This window comes from Papilio machaon, chromosome 9, assembly GCF_912999745.1.
Source record: "Papilio machaon chromosome 9, ilPapMach1.1, whole genome shotgun sequence".
NCBI lineage: Eukaryota > Metazoa > Arthropoda > Insecta > Lepidoptera > Papilionidae > Papilio > Papilio machaon.
In genome coordinates, this window is record NC_059994.1 from 4,559,936 (window position 1) to 4,580,292 (window position 20,357).

At 32.9% G+C, this 20,357-nt stretch overlaps 3 protein-coding genes across 3 annotated transcripts; 1 reads left to right on the plus strand and 2 right to left on the minus strand.

Moving 5' to 3' along the window:
* The first annotated feature begins 240 nt into the window (after window positions 1–240).
* On the plus strand, window positions 241–1,407 carry LOC106718770 (protein YIPF5). Its single transcript, XM_014512941.2, has 2 exons — window positions 241–516; window positions 591–1,407. The coding sequence occupies exons 1-2, from the start codon at window positions 405–407 to the stop codon at window positions 1,274–1,276; spliced, it is 798 nt and encodes a 265-aa protein (XP_014368427.1). The 5' UTR covers window positions 241–404; the 3' UTR covers window positions 1,277–1,407.
* A 965-nt stretch (window positions 1,408–2,372) lies between these two features.
* Window positions 2,373–4,044, minus strand: LOC106718182 (transmembrane emp24 domain-containing protein 3). The gene is made up of 4 exons (XM_014512199.2): window positions 3,758–4,044; window positions 3,443–3,560; window positions 3,119–3,246; window positions 2,373–2,969 (listed from the first exon to the last, which is right to left on the minus strand). The coding sequence occupies exons 1-4, from the start codon at window positions 3,911–3,913 to the stop codon at window positions 2,739–2,741; spliced, it is 633 nt and encodes a 210-aa protein (XP_014367685.1). The 5' UTR covers window positions 3,914–4,044; the 3' UTR covers window positions 2,373–2,738.
* Window positions 4,045–4,537: 493 nt separating this feature from the next.
* LOC106718919 (glutamate dehydrogenase, mitochondrial) lies at window positions 4,538–19,615 on the minus strand. The gene is given in 10 exon segments (XM_014513125.2): window positions 4,538–4,860; window positions 5,172–5,326; window positions 5,468–5,672; window positions 7,422–7,583; window positions 11,128–11,285; window positions 11,416–11,509; window positions 15,103–15,242; window positions 16,266–16,466; window positions 19,005–19,355; window positions 19,358–19,615. Coding segments are annotated over 10 exon segments (1,602 nt in total). The 5' UTR covers window positions 19,377–19,615; the 3' UTR covers window positions 4,538–4,743.
* Between the last annotated feature and the right edge of the window lie 742 nt (window positions 19,616–20,357).

Sequence of the window (20,357 nt, forward strand, 5' to 3'; positions counted from 1 at the left end):
GTTTTACAAAAGTCAAAATCTAAATAAATAACACAATTTTCAACAGATAACATCAATACGTAGTTGTAGTAGTAAATGTCAAAAATGCAACCAATAACCAATAAGATGAAAGTGACACAGAGCATAAATCGTTACCATTAAGTTACTAACGATAAAAATATAGCTGTTTAATAACAGTACAATAACTGTTAAACCCCTTTAAACATCTGCGGCAATTGTGACGATTATTTTGACTACGAAAGATATTCTGTCATTTTCGATCTCCGTGTAATCGGTAATAACAATTTAGCACTGTTTGATTGTAAATTAAATAGTAATACACAATATATCAGAAAATTGATTTATAGCCAGTGAAAAATATTAAGAAAGTTTAACATTTAACAGATCGTACATAAATTTTAATAATGGCTGGCTATGCTAATCAAAATGAATATGCTTGGTTACCTCCTGATAATAGCCAAAATTATGCTTTTGATAGTACCGCAAATAATTTTGTTGATTCCTCTCAAACCTTAGGTGAGTATATGTTCTTTACGGAAAAATTTTATTACATCTTAAAATGTAATTGATAATCAAATTGTTAATTGCAGATTTTCAAACATTTCAACCAGAGAGGAGTTTCGCTTACGATCAAGCTCAAGTTCCATTGGTACCTCCTAATAATAATCAAGGTTATCATCCGAGCATTTTTACCCCTGCAGCTATTCCCAGAGAAGCAAATGCAGCAATTTCAGAATTTGATGAACCACCTCTATTAGATGAACTGGAAATATATCCTGATAGGATATTAGAAAAAACATTAGCAGTACTTAACCCATTCCATGGCCAATCTAAAGCAGACGATGCAAACTTTTTACTAAGAGATACTGACATTGCAGGCCCTATTGCATTTTGTTTAGCTTTGGCTGTTTGTCTCTTTCTTTCTGGCAATAAAGCACATTTTGGTTATGTTTATGGGCTATCTGTAATGTCGGTTATTCTAATGTATTGTTTATTGTCACTTATGAGTCGTACTGAAGGAGTTTTTACTGTTTTAAGTGTTGCAAGTGTTCTAGGATATTGCATGTTACCAATGGTAGTACTGGCTACTTTGGGAATATTTATATCTCTTGAGGGAACTATTGGTTTAAGTCTATCTGCTGTTGCTGTAATTTGGTCTGCCCTTTCAGCAAGTAGATTATTTGTTACAATGTCAGGTGACACAGAGCAAAGGCCTCTCATAGCATATCCTTGTGCGCTGGTCAATGGAGTGTTTGCTCTGCTAGTACTATTTTAAACTATACTATAGTTAATGTCTGCTTTCCTTAAATTTTTATAAAATATAGTCTTAGTCAAGTTATTTACACTTAACATATGTTTAACAAATGACAATTGTAGTAAAATAAGATTTTACTATATTTAATTGTTTGAATTGTAACTAATATATTACTTGTAAAAATAACAATATTTTTATTGTATATGTTAAATAATACTATTACAAACAAAATATTTCATCATAATAATTTAATTCATATTTGTGAAACCCTGCACTAAATTACTATTGCTTCAACAGCTTTTCAAGATTGATAGTTACATAAATAAGAACTGAAAAAATGTCCTGATAAATTTAAATGTATTTGAAAATAAAAGAAAAACAAATCTTTTGACCATGTCTCAAAATTCTCCAACATTTCTAGAAAAGACACAAAAAGATTAAAAGGAGTGATGGAAGATACCATATTTTTTTAATGAAGTAAATGGTACAATGCTGGCATTTTTTATATAAGGAATAAATTGAATTAAAAGTTAACAACTGTTACCACTAAGGTAAACAACTTTAAGTAAATGATACTAGTATAACAAGTTTTAGCAGTGTTTTCATTTATTAAACATTCACTTTTAGTTACAGAACATTAAAACATATTCCTTGGGTTTCCGTTCAGACAAAATTCTTACTTTATATACTTAGGATTTAAAATAATGCACATTCAATTTTATTTATTATCTTAATGATGTGGTGAATAATATCAAAACCTTTAAGAACCAAAAAATGCTTCTATAAAAAGTTCTTAATTTGAAGAAAATTAATTTAGTTTATTTGGTATATTCACATTAAAATGTTTTACAATAATATAAGTAATGGTACTTTAGAATGCATTACATATTTTGTACTACAACATAATCATATAAAATAAATAATGTATCAATCCAAAATCCAAATCCTTAGATTACGTTTTCACAATCTTTTTTTATTGCATTAAATTTTCAAATCTGTTATACATTTATAATACAGATAAAAAAACACATTGATATTAGATTATTACTTCAAAGTACAAACAAACAAGATTCAGAAGATTTGTTAAGAAAAGGTTCAGTAGCAGTAAACTATTTTCGTGTCAATTTTCAAACCTAAGGGATCGTACATTAATCATCCGAGGCTCAAAAAGGGAGGGGTCCCGAAAAAAACACGAAACATCACGCAGGATGGTGCCTAAAGTTGTGTATTTATTTTTTGATTGTGGATGTAAATGTAATTAATAAATTAAAAATATCTTGAAAAGTTCAATATAAATTTGTACTAAAAAAACACATGTGATTTTAGGTATTAGGGGGGAGGGGCAGTTAAAACCTTACCACAAATCACAAGAGGGTGTTAAAAAAAGTTGCTAAAAACATTATGTGATTAATGTATGACCCCTAAATAAAACAAATTGTTTAACCCATCAAATATATTAATAAATTAAATTAAATTTTTACTATTACATTCTACTGTATAATGTTGGTCGGTCACTGAAGAAGTTCTTCAGAACCATGACCTGTACAAAAGTCACACACACAATTGCCAGTGTTTCTCCCATGGACCACCAGAACACTCTCTCGTTGAGATCTTCCGCTCGCTTGCGACTTTGAGCCTCTCTTAATCTGTGATGGGTTTGATGATCAATTATCCTGTTAAGTGCAGAATGAATTTCTTCTGCAGAAGTTTCCAGCTGTGAAGTTAATTAGTTGCTAATTAATAATCTAGCAAAATAACATTAGTTGTATAATTTCAATTGACAACACAAATAAGAAACTAAGACAATATTGATTTTAATAATACCATTAAAACTAAGGATATTGTTAACTAAAATAAAGTTACCTGTGTAAGTACTGTAGCATGGTCTCCAACTCCTGGTAGTGGTTGTTCAGGTCCAACATTCAGTTCCATATACACAAGCTTATGTGAGAAAGTACTGAATTCATTGCTGAAGCAAACTTTGTATACACCTAAAAAATGTATAAGTTATGAATGAATATTACATCTATAGTTAACAAATACCATCTACTTTTTTATTTTTAATTAATTTAATAATAGTGTCATGTTCATAAGCAACGGGATTCTTAACACAATAACCCTTTTTAAGCTCCCAATATCCAGTTAGAAATATCTTAGAAATATTATATTAGTTATAAAATATATTACCTGTATATTGTGCTGTAAATTGGTGAGAATCATATTGCATTTTCTGTTGCTGATATATTATTTGCTTATTAGGACCTTCTACTTTGACGTCGACATCATACTGTCCACCAGTAATAACCTGGATTAAAATATTTGTTTTAGTAAGATTGTATATGTGTATTATATACAAAGCCGCTCTTGTATGATTATGATCTTATTTTGTTCGAATTCTAGTTTCAAATACTCAACGTTACTCATCGAAAGTTCCCGTCAGAAATTGTCGGTCTTTAAGATAATCCTAATATAAGTGAAGATTCAGTTTAGTTAGTCTCTTACCTGATATTCTAATGAAGCCGAAGTATTCTTTTCAATTTCTTGATAAAAACACTCTACTGCACTATCGGGGAGTTCGAAAGTTAACTCTACGCTTTTGGAACATATTCCACTAATTAATGTGACTAGTAAAGTAACAACGATGGGAGAGATAAACATTTTTATTATATTCTTTACCGGGTTTAATTATCCAAAAATACTATCTAAGAGCGTAATGAAAATAACTTATGATGCACATTACTTGACAAGATAGTGACAGCGACAGCATACACGTAAGTAGCTGCGTTCGGTAACGTATAATATAGATTAAACAAAAAAATATAACGAATAACGTATTCACCAGTTACCCGTAAACAGTACTTGACTATAAACCGAATTATGAAGGAAAAAACAAAACTTAATGTCTATGGTTCAAGTCAAGTAAAAAAAAGGTTTTGCGGTATTCTGTACTTCTGTTCTGTGTTTATGTGCAATGTGCACGATATTTGTCAAACTATTGTTTCTGCATTTACCATTACTTAGCTTAAACAATAAAAATTCGCGGAAATCATGTTCTGTAAAATTACCGCAAATTTCAAATCCACGTTTCTCTATCTATATATTTTCGAAATTAGGTTTCACTTTTGATAGTCATATAACCCTGGAGGTTTAAAGCAATTCTAAGACCATATAAAATGTAAAATGACTCGTTATCTGAGTAACGAAGCTCTGCAATAAACATGTAAATTTAGGAGTCAAGGATATTAAGGTTGTGTGGAGACATCTCAATTAAAAAAACACACAAACAGTAAAACAAGATTTATTTGAATTCAAGACAATACAAATCGAAATTACAACTTTCGCTTACAATTAAAATAATATTAAAACGCCATGATTTCAATAAAGAAAAAAATACTGTGATTAAAATGTCTTAAAGAGTTACGCTGTGTGCTCGGGGTTACTAATGAAGAGTCTACAAAATGCAGCCAATATTAAGAATTTGTAACAGTTTAGAAGGCGAGGCCGGCGTCTGCGTACGTAGTAAATATCTTCTCTATGGAGTTGGCGTACGCGGCGGTTCTCAGATCTAGACCGAGGTTGAACTTCATCGCGGTCTTCATAATAGCCTGGTCACAAAAAGATAAATAATTAATATCACCATTATCATAATAGAGTTTAATTTTTTTTTACACTTCCCAGGCAGTTACATCATAACAAGTATGATACAGGTTATTGTACAGTCAAGTAAATTTCGATAACAGACAGCAGTACAAAAGGATCAGTAACACAAGAATCATTTTTTAAACCCATTTTCGGTTTGTCATTGATATTTGGAACAACATTCTTACTTAATACCAACAAAATCAATACCCTCATACCCTGATTACAAATTAATCAATTCGCAAAGTTGGAAACATATTTCAAAGCTACTGTTTACCCTAGCAGATCTCTCCATGGTGTAATCTAGACCGGAGTGCACGATGTCTTTCTCGGAAGCGCCGGAGATACGTTTCTGGAAGGCCTCTGACGGCGTCACCGGAATGCGACCGCCAACGCGACCGAAGCGGCGTTCTAGGGATTCTTGTACGGATTCTGTTTCAAACAACATACAAATCAATTAATGTAAGAATAAAATCTTCTTATCTAATACCAAACTGTTCATGGTTCATTTGCAGAAAACGGTTTGTTTATTTACACAATTTCTTGTGTATAAACATTCATAGTTCGACTTACCCAAGAGATGGTGGTTGGAGTCACGCTCATACTTGAAAGTGAGTCTCCCGTATGAGACATGGTTGAGGTTCTTGAGCCATTCAAAGAAGGAGACTGTGACACCACCAGCATTGATGTACAGGTCAGGGATGACCAGGATGTTGCGGTCGATCAGGATCTTGTCGGCTGCTGGGGTTGTTGGCCCATTGGCAGCTTCCGCGATGATCTGAATAACCGTAAATTTTAAATGGAGATCTACTGTATAATGTGACAGTGATAAGCAATAATTTTCATACTGAACGCAGTTCTAGAGATGGCAATATACTATACTAATGTATGTAAGCTGTGTAATTTGTGTTGTTGGTTAGGGCAGGTAATAAAAAATACAATTAAGGGCCTCATAAACATTACAACAGATTGACTTATTGGTAACAAGTTATGGTATGGTAGGAATCAGTACAATAAATGACCTATTAAATGTTTTTTAGACATCCCTTATCAACTTGAAATCATATCGAGTACCTAGATATTTACATCGTGTATCCGAATTAAAACTTTTTTTTTCATTTTCAACAATAAGTTATTTTTATAACGATTTATTAGTTACACTCCAGGTCTAATTTTTGTTTTTTAGACTTGACCAACTATTTTTAGCCACCAAAACTAATTCGTTAGTTAGTTACAACGCATTACAGCGAATATTTCATCTTAAACAATAAATATCTCGATAGAATCACTAATACGAGAACAAATGGTAACAGTGATGAAAATAAAATGTATGACATTGTTGAGGAGTAAGATAAAATTGTACATATCAATGATGTATTGAGGTTGACTTCTTAAAATATTTTATCGCGGGCATAAGGTACTGGTATCTTATCATTTGGTAACATACTGATAAGGTTTAATTAGCAACAGGGGCACGGCGAATTATATTAATATTTAATTAAGTAAACATAACTTTATACTTGTTATCGTTTAATCTAATCGAGTTTAAAATCGGTAATGGTGATTTTGCAAGTTCAAATAAGACTTTTTTATGATGTTAATATTCAAGATATGCGCTAAGATGTTTATGGAAACAAAAAGTCAAGGATATTTTGTGAGTTTTAAACAAGAAGGTGCGCGTAAATGACCTTGATGTTTGTTTGAAGGTATCTCTGGAACGATCTCAACGGATCTTGATGAAATTTGACACAGATGTAGTCTGGAAAAACACATAGGCTACTTATGTTTTTTTTTTATTTTGCGCCGACGTAGTCGCGGGCGACAGCTAGTGAAACCTAAATATTATTTTAAAATATCTGTTTTATAAACTGTTATATTTTTCGATTTGATATCTATGACGTTATTTGTGACGCGAAATCATACACATATGTATTTAAAAAGCGTTATATATTCATTCATAATTATTTTTATTTTGAAGATATTTTTTTTATTCTATTCTGTAACTTGTAAGATATTGTAACATGTTTCATAACATGGTATTTTATAATTTTATAGTAGTGGCTGTTGAACACAATTTTTTTTTATTATCAAGTTTGCAGATGGTTTACTTTACTCTATTGAAATAATCTTATCTATTTTATAAAGTCTTGATTATTATTTCATACAATCTTATCTTTGTAGCAATCATGTAAATCGGTCCAGTTTCAGATTATTAAATATAATTTTTGCCTAGATTTGTTATACTAGGATCGGCAAAGAAAGATCGGAACATTCTTTCCCTCTTTTCCCCTCTCATACCTATCTGTCCAATGTTGGATTAGATAACAAAGACAAGAATTGACTAATGGCTTAGCTAGCGTTACAGATGATCTGGATTTTAGTTTTATGTCTATGCAATTGTGACTTTCTGTACCCTAAACGACTACAGCTGTTTCGAAGTGTTAGGTGTAATTCATATAGCTTTTTACCCTGGAGTGACAAAGGGACACTTTTTTACTTCAACACGTTACTAGTTTATATTGTTTACCTTGGCCTGTATCTTGTGTGCGTTCTCCTTGTGTATGACCTGTTCGACTGCAGCGGGCACGAGAATGTCACATTTCTCGTACAGCATGTTCTCGCCCTCGTACGCCTGCGCGCCGGGGAAGCCCACGATAGTGCCCTTCTCAATACGGTAGTCCTCCAGCGCCTGCAGCAAACACATAGTAAACTTAAAAACCTTAAGTACACTCCATGAAGTACTGACTACAAACGAATGTTAAATTTTTAGATTTCTAGAACGATCTAAGACAATATGAAAGTTACGAAAAAGTCCATTTAACGAAATCGAAACGAACGAAGATGAAAAATTTATATTAGGTCCTTACATATGAAATTGGCGTTTTTCGTACTGGCCACTTTAATCACGAATTTCTCCTCTTTGGTAAGGAATTCCAAATTCAAATTTGTACAGCTATAGACTCATGTATTTGTGGTTCGATGACCGTCATTCATTTGTTTTTTTTCTTCTGTTTTTTTCTGTTTGCGTCACTCATTTTACAAAATGGAAAACTTAAAATATCGCATTATTTACGAGTACGAGTTCCGCCGTGGCACTAGTGCTGCGGAAACGACTCGAAGGGTGAATGATGTGTATGGCGGTCGTGTTGCAAAAGAAAACACAGTTCGTTTTTGGTTCCAACGTTTTCGTTCTGGAAATTTCGATCTGCAGAACAAGCCCCGTGGACGGCCTGAGACTCAAGTTGATAATGAAGAGTTGAAGGCTATTGTGGAAGCGGATCCATCGCAAACCACGTCCGAGTTAGCTGCAGGCTGCGATGTTAGTGATAAAACTGTTTTAATTCACTTGAAGCAAATTGGGAAGATTAAAAAGCTTGAAAGGTGGGTACCTCACGAATTGACTGAAGCAAACCGGCAAACGCGCGTCGACTGTTGCGTTACATTACTAAACCGGCACAATAATGAAGGTATTTTAAACCGAATCATTACCTGTGATGAAAAATGGGTTCTTTACGATAATCGGAAGCGCTCAGCGCAATGGTTGGATCCTGGCCAGCCAGCCAAATCCTGCCCCAAGCGAAAATTAACCCCAAAAAAGTTACTTGTAAGCGTTTGGTGGACTAGTGCCGGAATTGTTCATTACAGTTTTCTCAAATCTGGCCAGACTATTACGGCTGATGTCTATTGTCAGCAATTGCAAACCATGATGGAAAAGCTAGCGGCTAAACAACCTAGGCTGGTCAATCGCTCCACGCCACTGCTGCTTCACGACAACGCTAGACCACATACTGCGCAACAGACGGCTACTAAATTAGAAGAGCTTCAATTGGAAAGTCTAAGACATCCTCCGTACTCCCCGGACCTTGCTCCAACAGATTACCATTTTTTTCGAAATTTGGATAACTTCTTGCAAGGGAAAAAATTCAACTCCGATGGGGCAGTACAAATCGCCTTCAAAGATTTTATTGATTCCCGTCCGACTGGTTTTTTAGTAAATGGATCAATGAACTACCTATGAGATGGCAAAAGTGCGTAGAAAATAATGGTTCATACTTTGATTAATTAAATATATTATATTAAAAAATATTCGACTTTTTGTTCCTCCCATACAAAACGCCAATTTCATATGTAAGGACCTAATATTATGGTTGGTTAATATTATCACAAAATGTTGCTTATAAAAGCTGCGAGCACCGAGAGACGGTCTTTATAAACCTAATTTCGTTGAGAAATAATAAAAAAAACTTCATCTTAGCAAAAATTTAGTAAAGTGTGTGTACAATTTTTTTTTTCTTTTTAACGTAAAAGGATTGAACTAAATAAACTAGGTGGACAAGGTCGTAAGTGCTGTGCAATCGTGATACTAGGTACGGTGAGTCGTCCTATATGGCAACATTAATAGATGGGCTATGTGTCAAAATATATGCAATATATAGCTTACGCTAATAAACATTACATTACACTATAAAACTATATAGAATTCAATCTAAGTAAAGACTTGCAGATTAATTCCCTGAACAAAGTAGTTGAATGGTCACATTAGTGTTGACTTCTCACATAGTCGCCTTTAGTGACCGTTGAATCATTTTAAGTGCAGTAGTAAACTTCTTGAATATTGGATACTAGAACCTAAATTTAGATTGACATTTCTTCTAAATACAGTAGCAGAATGGTTATGATACAAAAACATTGTTAAAGAGCTCTTATTTTTTTATGAATAATAACTCATTTTTATTTACAAGCAAAGTAATAAACTGTCATGTGTAATAAATACCATACTAAAAATGTACTAAAATGCCAACAAGCCACGAACCATAAAAAAAAGTACAGTATATTTGTTAGTTAAGTTTTCTCCGAGACGATTAATTTCAAAAAGATTTTTTTTACGTCCACAGTCGAATTATGTACATGTATAAAAATATTGTTATCCCGTTCATTCTGTTTAAAAATTAAGAGACAACAATAGGAGACGAATTTTACGGTAACATAAACAATTTGTCCACAATGTTACATTGGGCTATATCATTAACTTACGAACCTAACACAAACAGAATGTGTTGCCGTGATTTATAATATTAGAGTTGTTATGTTGGAGACATTACAATCATGCTGACGTCTTAATACGGTAAATTATTAACTAAATAAATCAGTCTACATTAAATGGAATTCTTTAAATTCTATTTTAAAGTTATACACGAACATGAATTATATATTTTCCAAATGCTATGTGGGTTTATAGATGTTTAAGATTCGGACGTGTGCAAATTTAACCGTAAAAGATTCGTCGTGTCTGATTTCTTTTCTAAAGAGAAAGTGGGGGAAGATATAATGTTTTCATAAAAATATTTTATTCGTGTAAATCCACAGTAACACAGTTTGATATTCAAAGAGCTGAGTAAAATGTAAAAAAGTCAGAATATAAAAGCATATGTTAGATTATTTGGTCGCAAGACTTATTAATTCGAATGGTCAGACAACATTGTACTCTCTTCTTGTTATTTATAGTAGTTAGCTGTGTAATGGACATTTTGATTTATATATACAGCGATTGTACAGCAATTTCTATTTCGTTATGTAAAACTTTCTGTATAATTTTTCTTTTTATCTATTGAATGTGTAAAAGTGAAAACTAGAAAAGAGAATTTGCTAAAGATAAAAATGCAATCTCTTTAATTTAATTCAATCTATTATTCATACAATTTATATAATATCGAGTATTGTTACAAAAGGTATGCTGTAATTGTATATTTATGAAGCATAAGATTGCTCCGGCCAGTCATTGACTGTCGTTTTTAGGTTACACTTTGGACAAAAATAGGCAACCTACTGATTCTATTCCAGGCGCTCTCAAACCGTAGAACAAGAACCCAGCAGAAACGATAACGACAATAGTCTAAGCCAGCGCATTTTGTTTTTATAGAACTGGGAACTGGTATATAATACGTACATGTAGCTAAAAATACGAAGTCTCGCATTACACCTGATTCGTATGTAAAACAAAAAAAAAAGAGAATCTTTAACTGGATTGTGAATTAAGAATGATTTCTCCAAATAAGTAACTCAACATTTAAATTGAATATACTGACTTAGTGAACTTATATTTAAAAAAAAACTTAATGCCGTGGCTCGTGTACATTTGTTCAAGTGGGTGCCCAACTGCGGGTGGAATGACGCGTATATCAAAACAGCCTCTCGTGTGATATTCCGGGCCGCTATAAAGTTTGTTAGTATACCTTGGGGTCGATTCCCTCCGGGTTGTGAATGGCGCCGTCGTGCTCGATGACGCCGATGCAGGTGGCGCCGGCCCGCACGAGGTAGCGGCATGTGTGCAGCCCCACGTTACCGAAACCCTGCACTATGAATGTCTTGCCTCCCCAACCGGGAGTTGTGCCTAATGATACAGGAAAGATACTTTCAAATATCCGAAGAAAAGAGTGATATGTTTTGAGATCACATAAGAGATGTAACCCTTTTCGTCAATATAACACATATTGATAAATCTGAAGTGCTTTTTCACTTACCGATCATGCTCATGTAGTTGGCCTCGTTGATGAAGTTCTCCAAGCCGTGGAACACACCCCTGCCGGTGGCCGACACTCGGCCGTGGATGCCACCCTGGACGTGAAAATCGTTAGCGTCATTAACTCATTTGTGACATCTATCTCGTGGTTCCCTAACGAATATTTTAAGATTTCAAGATACTAAATAAAAGCACTTAACTTAATGAAATAAAAATACTGTTTATACAACATTGATCATTAACAAAGTAATACTAGGAAACAAGTATAATAAAAGTCGTAGATCATTAAAGTCTGTACTGGCACTCAAATCTTTAATGCTTTAAATAAAAGGTTTGGCAGAAAACACCAATTTCTTTTAATTAAGTGCACTTGTTAACAATAATGAACGTTTGTTTTTAAATGACATTTTGTGAAATATTTAACTTCGAGACTAATAAACATTCGGCGACGATTTGTCAAGGCTAAATTATAATAGACCAAATAGACTAATAATAATATATCATCGCTCGACTGTATGTTTGTCGTTTTAAGGTATATTTGTATATATGTATAAATCCTCAATACAGGTATCAAACAGATACTCCACGTTAGGGATTATGGTGGAAACCGTGAGATACTGGTGAAAATATGTACCGCAGATTGACCAAAACAAACTGAACTATAATTACACTTGATTTTACAGTAAACGCATCTAAATACATTTGTATAGAATTTCGCTTTCATGCTTGTAAGAAAAAACACTTCTTTAGATTGTAGGATTTGTGAAACCATTACTTACAACTATTTTATACCTATTGGTAACTATTTAAAACAGGAATATGATAATTTAAATTTTAATGTTAAGCTATTGAATCATGAGTTGTTGTATCACGCTGAATTCAAATTGGTTTGCATGGCATGGAATATTCCGAGACTCAAGCTTCGTTAATTAAACGTACAAAAAAAAAAATCATACATTGTACTATGTTCACGTTTATGATACGACCATAAGTGAAATTTAATTTGCTATTTCAAGTAAATCATAGATTTATCTAGCCTTTAGAGGAAGACCTTTGATATAAAGCTTATGGAATATAAATTTGCAAGGCTACTATTGAAATTAAATTATGTCAAGTTCAAACAACAGTAAATATCTTGTTACTGTGCTCACAACCAATCCAATTATAAAAGGTGCAAGGGTAAGTTAGAAAATATTATATTTTTAACTTGTAAAAACAAGAGTTAAAGTTAAATACGTATACCATTTACGAGCGCGAACTTTTTCTCTGTTCGTTACGTTCCAAGGTTAAGTTAACGTCTATAGAAGTTTTCCAGAAGCCGAAATACGATACTTCATCTCAAGGTGGAATAAAAATATTAAATAACACAGGAGAAAATGGACGATACTCGATAGCGGTATTTGTATTACCTTGTTATTATTATCATATCAGTCGCATAACAACACTAAGAAATGATAGTTAACGGTTTCGTTCTATAAAACATTTTTTTTAGAGTAGATCGCCTTGTTAATTATACTCAGCAAGGAAAACATTTAATGTATCAAAATGTTATGATTTTATTTGTTGTTGGCGTGTAATATTACAATTAAAACAAACAAACAAACAAAAAACAAGACAGTATGGATAAACATTACAACAAGTAATTAAAAGGCACATTATATCAATTATAGATATGCATATTACTTCATAAAATTGTTTGCATGTTCATGTTTAGGTATTCATGTTTAGGTTATGTTTCGTGGAATGAGATGACAGAGGGGTATTAGAAATGAGACCCGGACTATACCGCGAGAGCGCACTTCTCAGAATGTCCATTCTTCAAAAATGTATAAGCACTGATAACTATCGTTAATTAAAAAATGCTAAGCAGTACTCTCAGAGCTGTGACTCATCTAAATCATTTGGCAAAACAAGTGACAAGACTCAAGCAAAAAAAAAAACTAAAAAAAGTACGAGCAGACAAAAATATATTTGTGCACAATGACGATATTTCTAAAATAGTTACGTGGAGTAACTGGGGGATCAATGACTCCAAATGCCCGCAGCATATTCATTGATTTTACAGTTATATATTTGCTTTAAAATAATCAATTATCCTATCTCTGTGCTTTTGTACGGTTTGAGTTGATGGAAAAATATTTTAATACAAGGTATCGACATTATTAACTAAGAAATAATAGTGAAGTTCTAAGCAGTTTTGAATTTCACTATGACCTTCAAAGGACTTGTTTTAGGAGGCCTATTGTAATTAGATGATAATAATGGATTCGTTTAGAACATGTACGTTTTTATTAAATATTTATGTGTTTTTTAGGAAATAATTTAAAATGCTAAGCAAATAAAGACTATAAAAAACGTAACGAGCGGTAATTGAGATAGCGTGAAAGAGGTGATAATTATGATAAGCCAAAAACATTCATATATATCAAATTATTATTACACCTAATATTAGCAGATACTACGTCAAATGATTTTTTTTCCCATTTTTTAACCTAGTTAGTACCTAGATTAGATGTAATGTAAGTTAATAATAATAATATCTAGTTTCTAGAGTGAGTTTAATTTAACACAATATGTGTACTAATGTGTACACATATTGTGTTAAACTCAATATTGGTACAGAAGTTTTGAAGGTCAACGTTGCTTGTGGAAGAAATCATCATTACATATATTATGAAGTTATTCCTAAATAGTGAATAAAATTCCTGCCAATGTATACGGACATAGGAACAAATTGATGAAACCTGTTAATGTATTTACACATTATGACGAGAGAGGTCTGTTTTGCTTAAACCTTGCTGTTTCGTATTACATCTAACTAACTTACTGAAGTTCTTTTCGTATTTTCTAATCTCACGCCAAATATGTATTTAAATTAATTCGTTCTTCCGGTAGATTGAAAACTAATCTATTGATAAGATGCGAAAAAACCGTGACTTTCCACACTCGAGCTTTGAAAATTTTAATCAATATAGGGATTACACAGACATCTCATCATAACATCCCTAGTCCTCAATGTTTTCCTTATCTTCTATCTACTATCGGACATTTAGACGCAGAGCTGGTTTTATTGCTTAGTTACTTTACTTCTCACATACGACAATTTACCACAAATTATGACATAGGTACCTTCTAAAGAAAAGAAAAGAAAAGAGAGGAAAGAAAGAAATGGAAAATAGGGTATTGCAGAACTCACACTGCTACTCTACTAGTTAGCTTCATTGTCATATTGTACTGTTGTTTCATCATCACGACTTATCTGATTATAATGTTTTTTTTTTGCGGTATCAAATTTATAATATAGCAAACTGTTTCTTAAAAGCAAAACAACTGATATGAACAAGATTTACCTAACGAATGGGTGATGAAAAAGCATTCACGCGTCGCGCATGAGGTCAGATTTTAAACAATTAAAAGTAATATTAATGATCTTTCCAGTATGTTCATCGAGACAGAAATTTCGGTCAAATTCATGTTCTTCAATCGTGTTAATAAATACGAGAATGAAAAACACACATCACTGACTATTTTAAAAACATTGAATTGTACTTTCCCATAGAATTATTTTCGAGTAATCTTCCCTGCGTTAACTGAGCTGGTTACATTTTCATTGTTATTATAAACCCCTGAGACACTAAACAGTTTTTTTTCTTACAACCAAAAGATAATAGAACTTTCTAGAACTTACCTGATTAATGGGTTTGCCGGTGACGCAGGCATGGGCATTGATATCCTGGTACCCGATGGTCTTGGCGTAGGTGTCCGCGATCCAGGACATCTCACGCTCTCCTGTGCCCATGTCGGGAGCTGGCACGTCTACACCAGGCCCTAGGATTTAAAAAAAGACTTTACAGTGGTATAACCAGCAACAATTACAAAAATCTATTGTAAGAATGGGCCGGCTCGACTAGTGTGACTAGTAATACTACGACCACACAGAAGGCAATGGTAGCTGAATTATTTACATGTGTAATTCATCTTATTGTTTAAAATTATTCATTTTATTATTATTGTAATTCGTCCAATAAAGACTCATTCTATGTTGCTAATGATCTTTAAAATTATAAAAACATATGGTAAATTCGTCGTAATGTACAAAAGTAGCTCTCATCTCGTTAGATCTAAATTGTAGTAATTAAAACAATAATTGTGAAACAGGATATGATGCGTTTAACTAATTTAAGGATTATATAGGTACTACTGTTACATTTAAAATTATATACGGAAAGTTATATAAGTACTTCAATAGAAATTTCTGGGGAAATATTGTGTGATCAATCAAGATTGAAAGATCATTTTTGATAGTAGATAAAAAAATGACATATGCAAAATGCGTCTAAAATAAAACTATGACATAATCATTCTTCAATGAAACTATTTTAATACACAAAGCAATTAGTTGTTTATAATAATCATATTGAATACGACCTAAACAATGCTTTGTGTCCAAACGTAAACAAACTCTGACATAATAAGGTTGTAATACGTAATTCTACATTAATAATATAATAACATGCATTCATTTATTTTGTTTACATTTCGAAGATACGATTAGAATGTTTATTTAACCTCTAACCAATCGGTTTTTCTGTTTTATTAACTCACAAACTAGTTGTTTAAAGTAATAGTCGACTTCTCAAAATACATAGTGAACTGTTTAATAGAAAAAACAGTTGCAGTTCTTCCAGGTATAGAGTGCCTCGACAAAGACAATGACGTCCTTTAAAAATGTTGATCAAGTTTTGAATTACTACAACAAATTTATAGCATTGAGTTATTATAGTCTTTTCACCTTACTTTTTCTCTTTTTACTATATATTAATAAGACTATGAAATTTGTCGGATTCTTACCGATAAAGCCCTTTTTGGCGAGCTCGAGGGCAAAACGACGAGTGATCTTTTCCAATTCATGTTCGGAATACTCCTTGGGATTGATCTTGATGCCGGCCTTGGCGCCGCCGAAGGGCACGTCGACGCACGCGCACTTGAACGTCATCAGAGCGGACAAAGCCTTGACTTCATCTCTGGTCACGTCAGTTGAGAATCGTATACCTGTTTAGCAAGACAAACAAACATTTATTATGCATTATATTAGATTGTTTATGCTAGTCGGTTAAACAATATTTGCCTATCGTGTGTTTACATTTAATTTACATATGTTAGTGTTTATAATGTTGATGTACTGCTCCAATATACAATGCGTACACAATTATTTTCTAGGACTTGCTATTATCAGTCTAGTGAAGGGTTACAATGTAACAATATTACAAGCCTATGTATATATATAAATTTCAAGGCTTTGGTGGTCTATATCTAGAAAACCATCTCATAAGCGATGCAACTGATACAGGTAAGGTCATTGACAGCAGTTATATAATGTGCAAGGTACTATAAGTAAGAAATTACTATGACGAATATGACGCAATAGTCATGTGTTCTAGCCTTCTTACGTCACGTGTCGTAAAATCAATTTAAAGCTCCGAGGCATAAGGGATAATATTTCTTCCTTTGTCTATTTGAATATATATGGAATGTTAGTACGAATATTAATGACAGTATAGCGAAAAACAAAACGGTTAAGGCACGTATGTAGATCTAATCTAATATGTTTATCAATCAGGTGATATCGTCTGTAGTCAAGTAAGCAGAAATGACGTCAGCGTAAGGTGGGTGTGCGAAAACGTGACTTCTTAAGTTTTCAAATATTATTTGTACGTGATTATTAAATTAAAGTTACATTTTTGTTGACCGTCCTAACTTATATAATTGTATGTGGGATAGATTCGTTGTAAAAATTGCGCATTACATATGACGTCGCAGCCACGCCCCCTGTTGCTATAGGCATGTTGTGAGTGTAATAATTTTATCAAGTTTCAGTTGTTATCAAACGAAAATAATTTAGATACTTATTAAGTATATTTTGAGCGTAGTTTTAAAGATTATTGTTACCGAGTGTTACTACCTAAATATGTATGTAGTATGTACTAAAAACTTTAATTTTACTGTTTTTTCCTCTTATAAGCAACGAAATTAATTATTTCGTAAAAACAAGTAACAGCAACAGGTAAATATAAATACATATGTATATTTTTTTCAGGGTATATTTAAAGGTAGGCAACGCATCTGCATTTGCAGATATCAATGGGCAATGTTCACCTCGCTATTTCGGCGAATCCAGGTGGCCGTTTGCCACCTTTTGGTATTAAAAATTATGCATAACATATACCCTTAAACAATCTCGTGACTACGAATGCCGTCAGAATTATCGAGAACTTACTTGACGACAAGAGAATTAAATTTAATTTTAAAAATACAATTGCGTACTTTTTTAAATAGAAAGAAATGTTGTCCAAGAGTTTGTTCATTTCATGAAATGAGAAGCGACGAGATATTTTTACGTAATTGTGTGTTTTATTAGATTTATTTTTATTAATAATAAAATGTATATTACGCTAGTTAGCTAGCGTAATAAAACTTGATGAACTTAATAACTTGTATGTATTTAAGTTTTTAGTAGGCGAATAGTGCTGCATTAATGAATTAGGTAAGTTGCAATGAAATCATTTCAATGTCATTATCATCAGACCGTCTTAGCCCAAACAGCTGCAGAACAATGCATATATGAGTTTGTTTTGTCGTAAGCGAAATATGTTTAGGCATTGCCGTGAATTCTTAGGTTAAGATTTGAAAATGCAATTTCGCTTTCTTTATATCAAAATACTTATAATTTACGTATATTACATAACAAGAATCCCTATATAATTACGAACGTAACTTAAATATTTGGTCAATTTGTTCGAGCAGATTAAAAGGAACTATCGTCTGAAAAGTCTACCCACAGAATCTATTAATCTTAATTCTATTATGTAGTAGTAATTTTGGTTCCCATCGGAGTCTGGGTCTTTACGATTAACGGCAGATATTCAGCACGCCAGTAGCAGAGAAAAAAAATTCAGTCGAATTGATAACCTCCTTCTTTTTGAAGTCGGCTAAAAAGACAGTATTACGATTTAACAACAGAAACAACGTAAAAATAATAACTTAACAAATTGTAATATCTCATTTTTATTCTGATTATTTTAATAACTCTCTTAACATTGTACTTACTTTTTTATAACATAGTTAAAATTAAGTGTTTTTTCTTATTGTTATTCATAAGATGAAATAGCTTTGTAGGTGTGTAATATAATAATAATAAAATACCACTTGGTAAAAGCAACAAACATAACAATTAATTTTCAAAGACGTAAAGCGGATTCATTCAAAATTTGTAGGTTTACATCTTAATTTCATGGTACTAATTATGCAGTGTTAACTATCTTTATGTAATATTTTAATTGTACTTCCGAAATTTACATTATTCTTCAAGTAATTATTTAACTTTGGCAATAATTAAGCCAAAGGTTTGTACATTACACTGGCAAAAAATCTAATACAAAGTTGTGTGCGCATAGATTTGGTTAGAAATCTACGTAACGCTACCTACGGTCGTTAACATCACGTGTCTCTTGAGCTATAAATAAAAAATCCTGTAATAATGACGTACACGAGGCGATGAGACGTTATAAAATTCAATCAATAATGACTTACCTCCTTTTGTAGGGGTCCTGTGCGAGGAATGTTGCGCCCGGTACCCAAGAATCATTTCGTAATCACCGGAGTCACGTTTAAGTGGAAATTGAATTTCCAAGATATGATCACATGGCTGCATAAGTTTCAAAATACCGGCTACTTTTTTCTTTTTTTCTTCTGTTGAGACTCTGGATTTTACGTCTTCCACCAATTTGTCTTCAATTACTTGACATGCTCTATGAAAGAAGTATTCAACCATATCGAAGAACCTTGGGTTTGCACTCGTCGGAACATCCTTGAGCCTGTCTGGGATTTCGTGGCTAGCGTAGGTTCTGCAGCAAACGTTAACAGCTGCGGGAGCAATTCTGAACATCGTATTGACTCCTTCATTTTGAACAGAATTTTTTAGGGGCGGAACCACAGTTTTTGCAATGTTCTTTAAATGCAACATTGTCGATAATACTTGAGTACTCTAGTCGGGTTTGGAATCGGGTCGCCCTACACTAAAGTTAAAATACACGAATTTAAAAATTGTTAATTTGCAGAGACGACCCGGCCCGACAAACTATAAGCGCCACGAGCCCCCGACTATACATTTATGGTTACATTGCGGCGTTTTTGTTAGCCTCGTTGCCTCATTCACGAGCGTGAAGTTGACGCAGTACAGATAATGAAAAATATCATAACGACAAACAATCGATATTTTTTTAACGTTTAATCGTTTGTTTTGTCTGTTCTTAATCATATCTAATATGTTTTATTATCTTTTCTTTTATTTTTTAATTAAGCGTCGTTACAATTTATTGTAATTAACTTTGCAGCTTGTGTTTGTTGCGACTTGACATTTAACTCTACTCAGCGGTAATTCCTTCATTTGTCTGTGGTCTGTTCCCAGTTCGAAATTCAAATATTTAAGTGCAAGTGGAACAGAATATCTGAGCCGAGAGAAAAAACCAAAAAAAATATTGAATGACGTATGCGAAAGCGGATATTTGGATATAATCGAGCCTGGCAGGTAAATATAAGGTCCTTGCACCCAATCGTGTAGTCCTACCACAAATTTAACGAGCCATATAGAGCCGCGCTATTAGGGTAGCCGGTCAGAACGCTAATAAAAATAAGTTGCTTGTTGCTATGAATACTGAAGCATGTCAGCTTGACAGTTATTATTACATTCAATAAAGTCTACATTTTCAATTTCAGCCCGCTCGTCAATGTCGAGGTGGAATGTTTTCCCTTACTACTTTGTGACTACTATTTCCATAAGTTCCATGCAAATTGATATTTGAAAAGTAGACTTTTCTGCATGCAATTAACTACTTTGCCTCAAACTAACGGGCTATGACCAAAGGTGGGCATAAACTCGCTAAT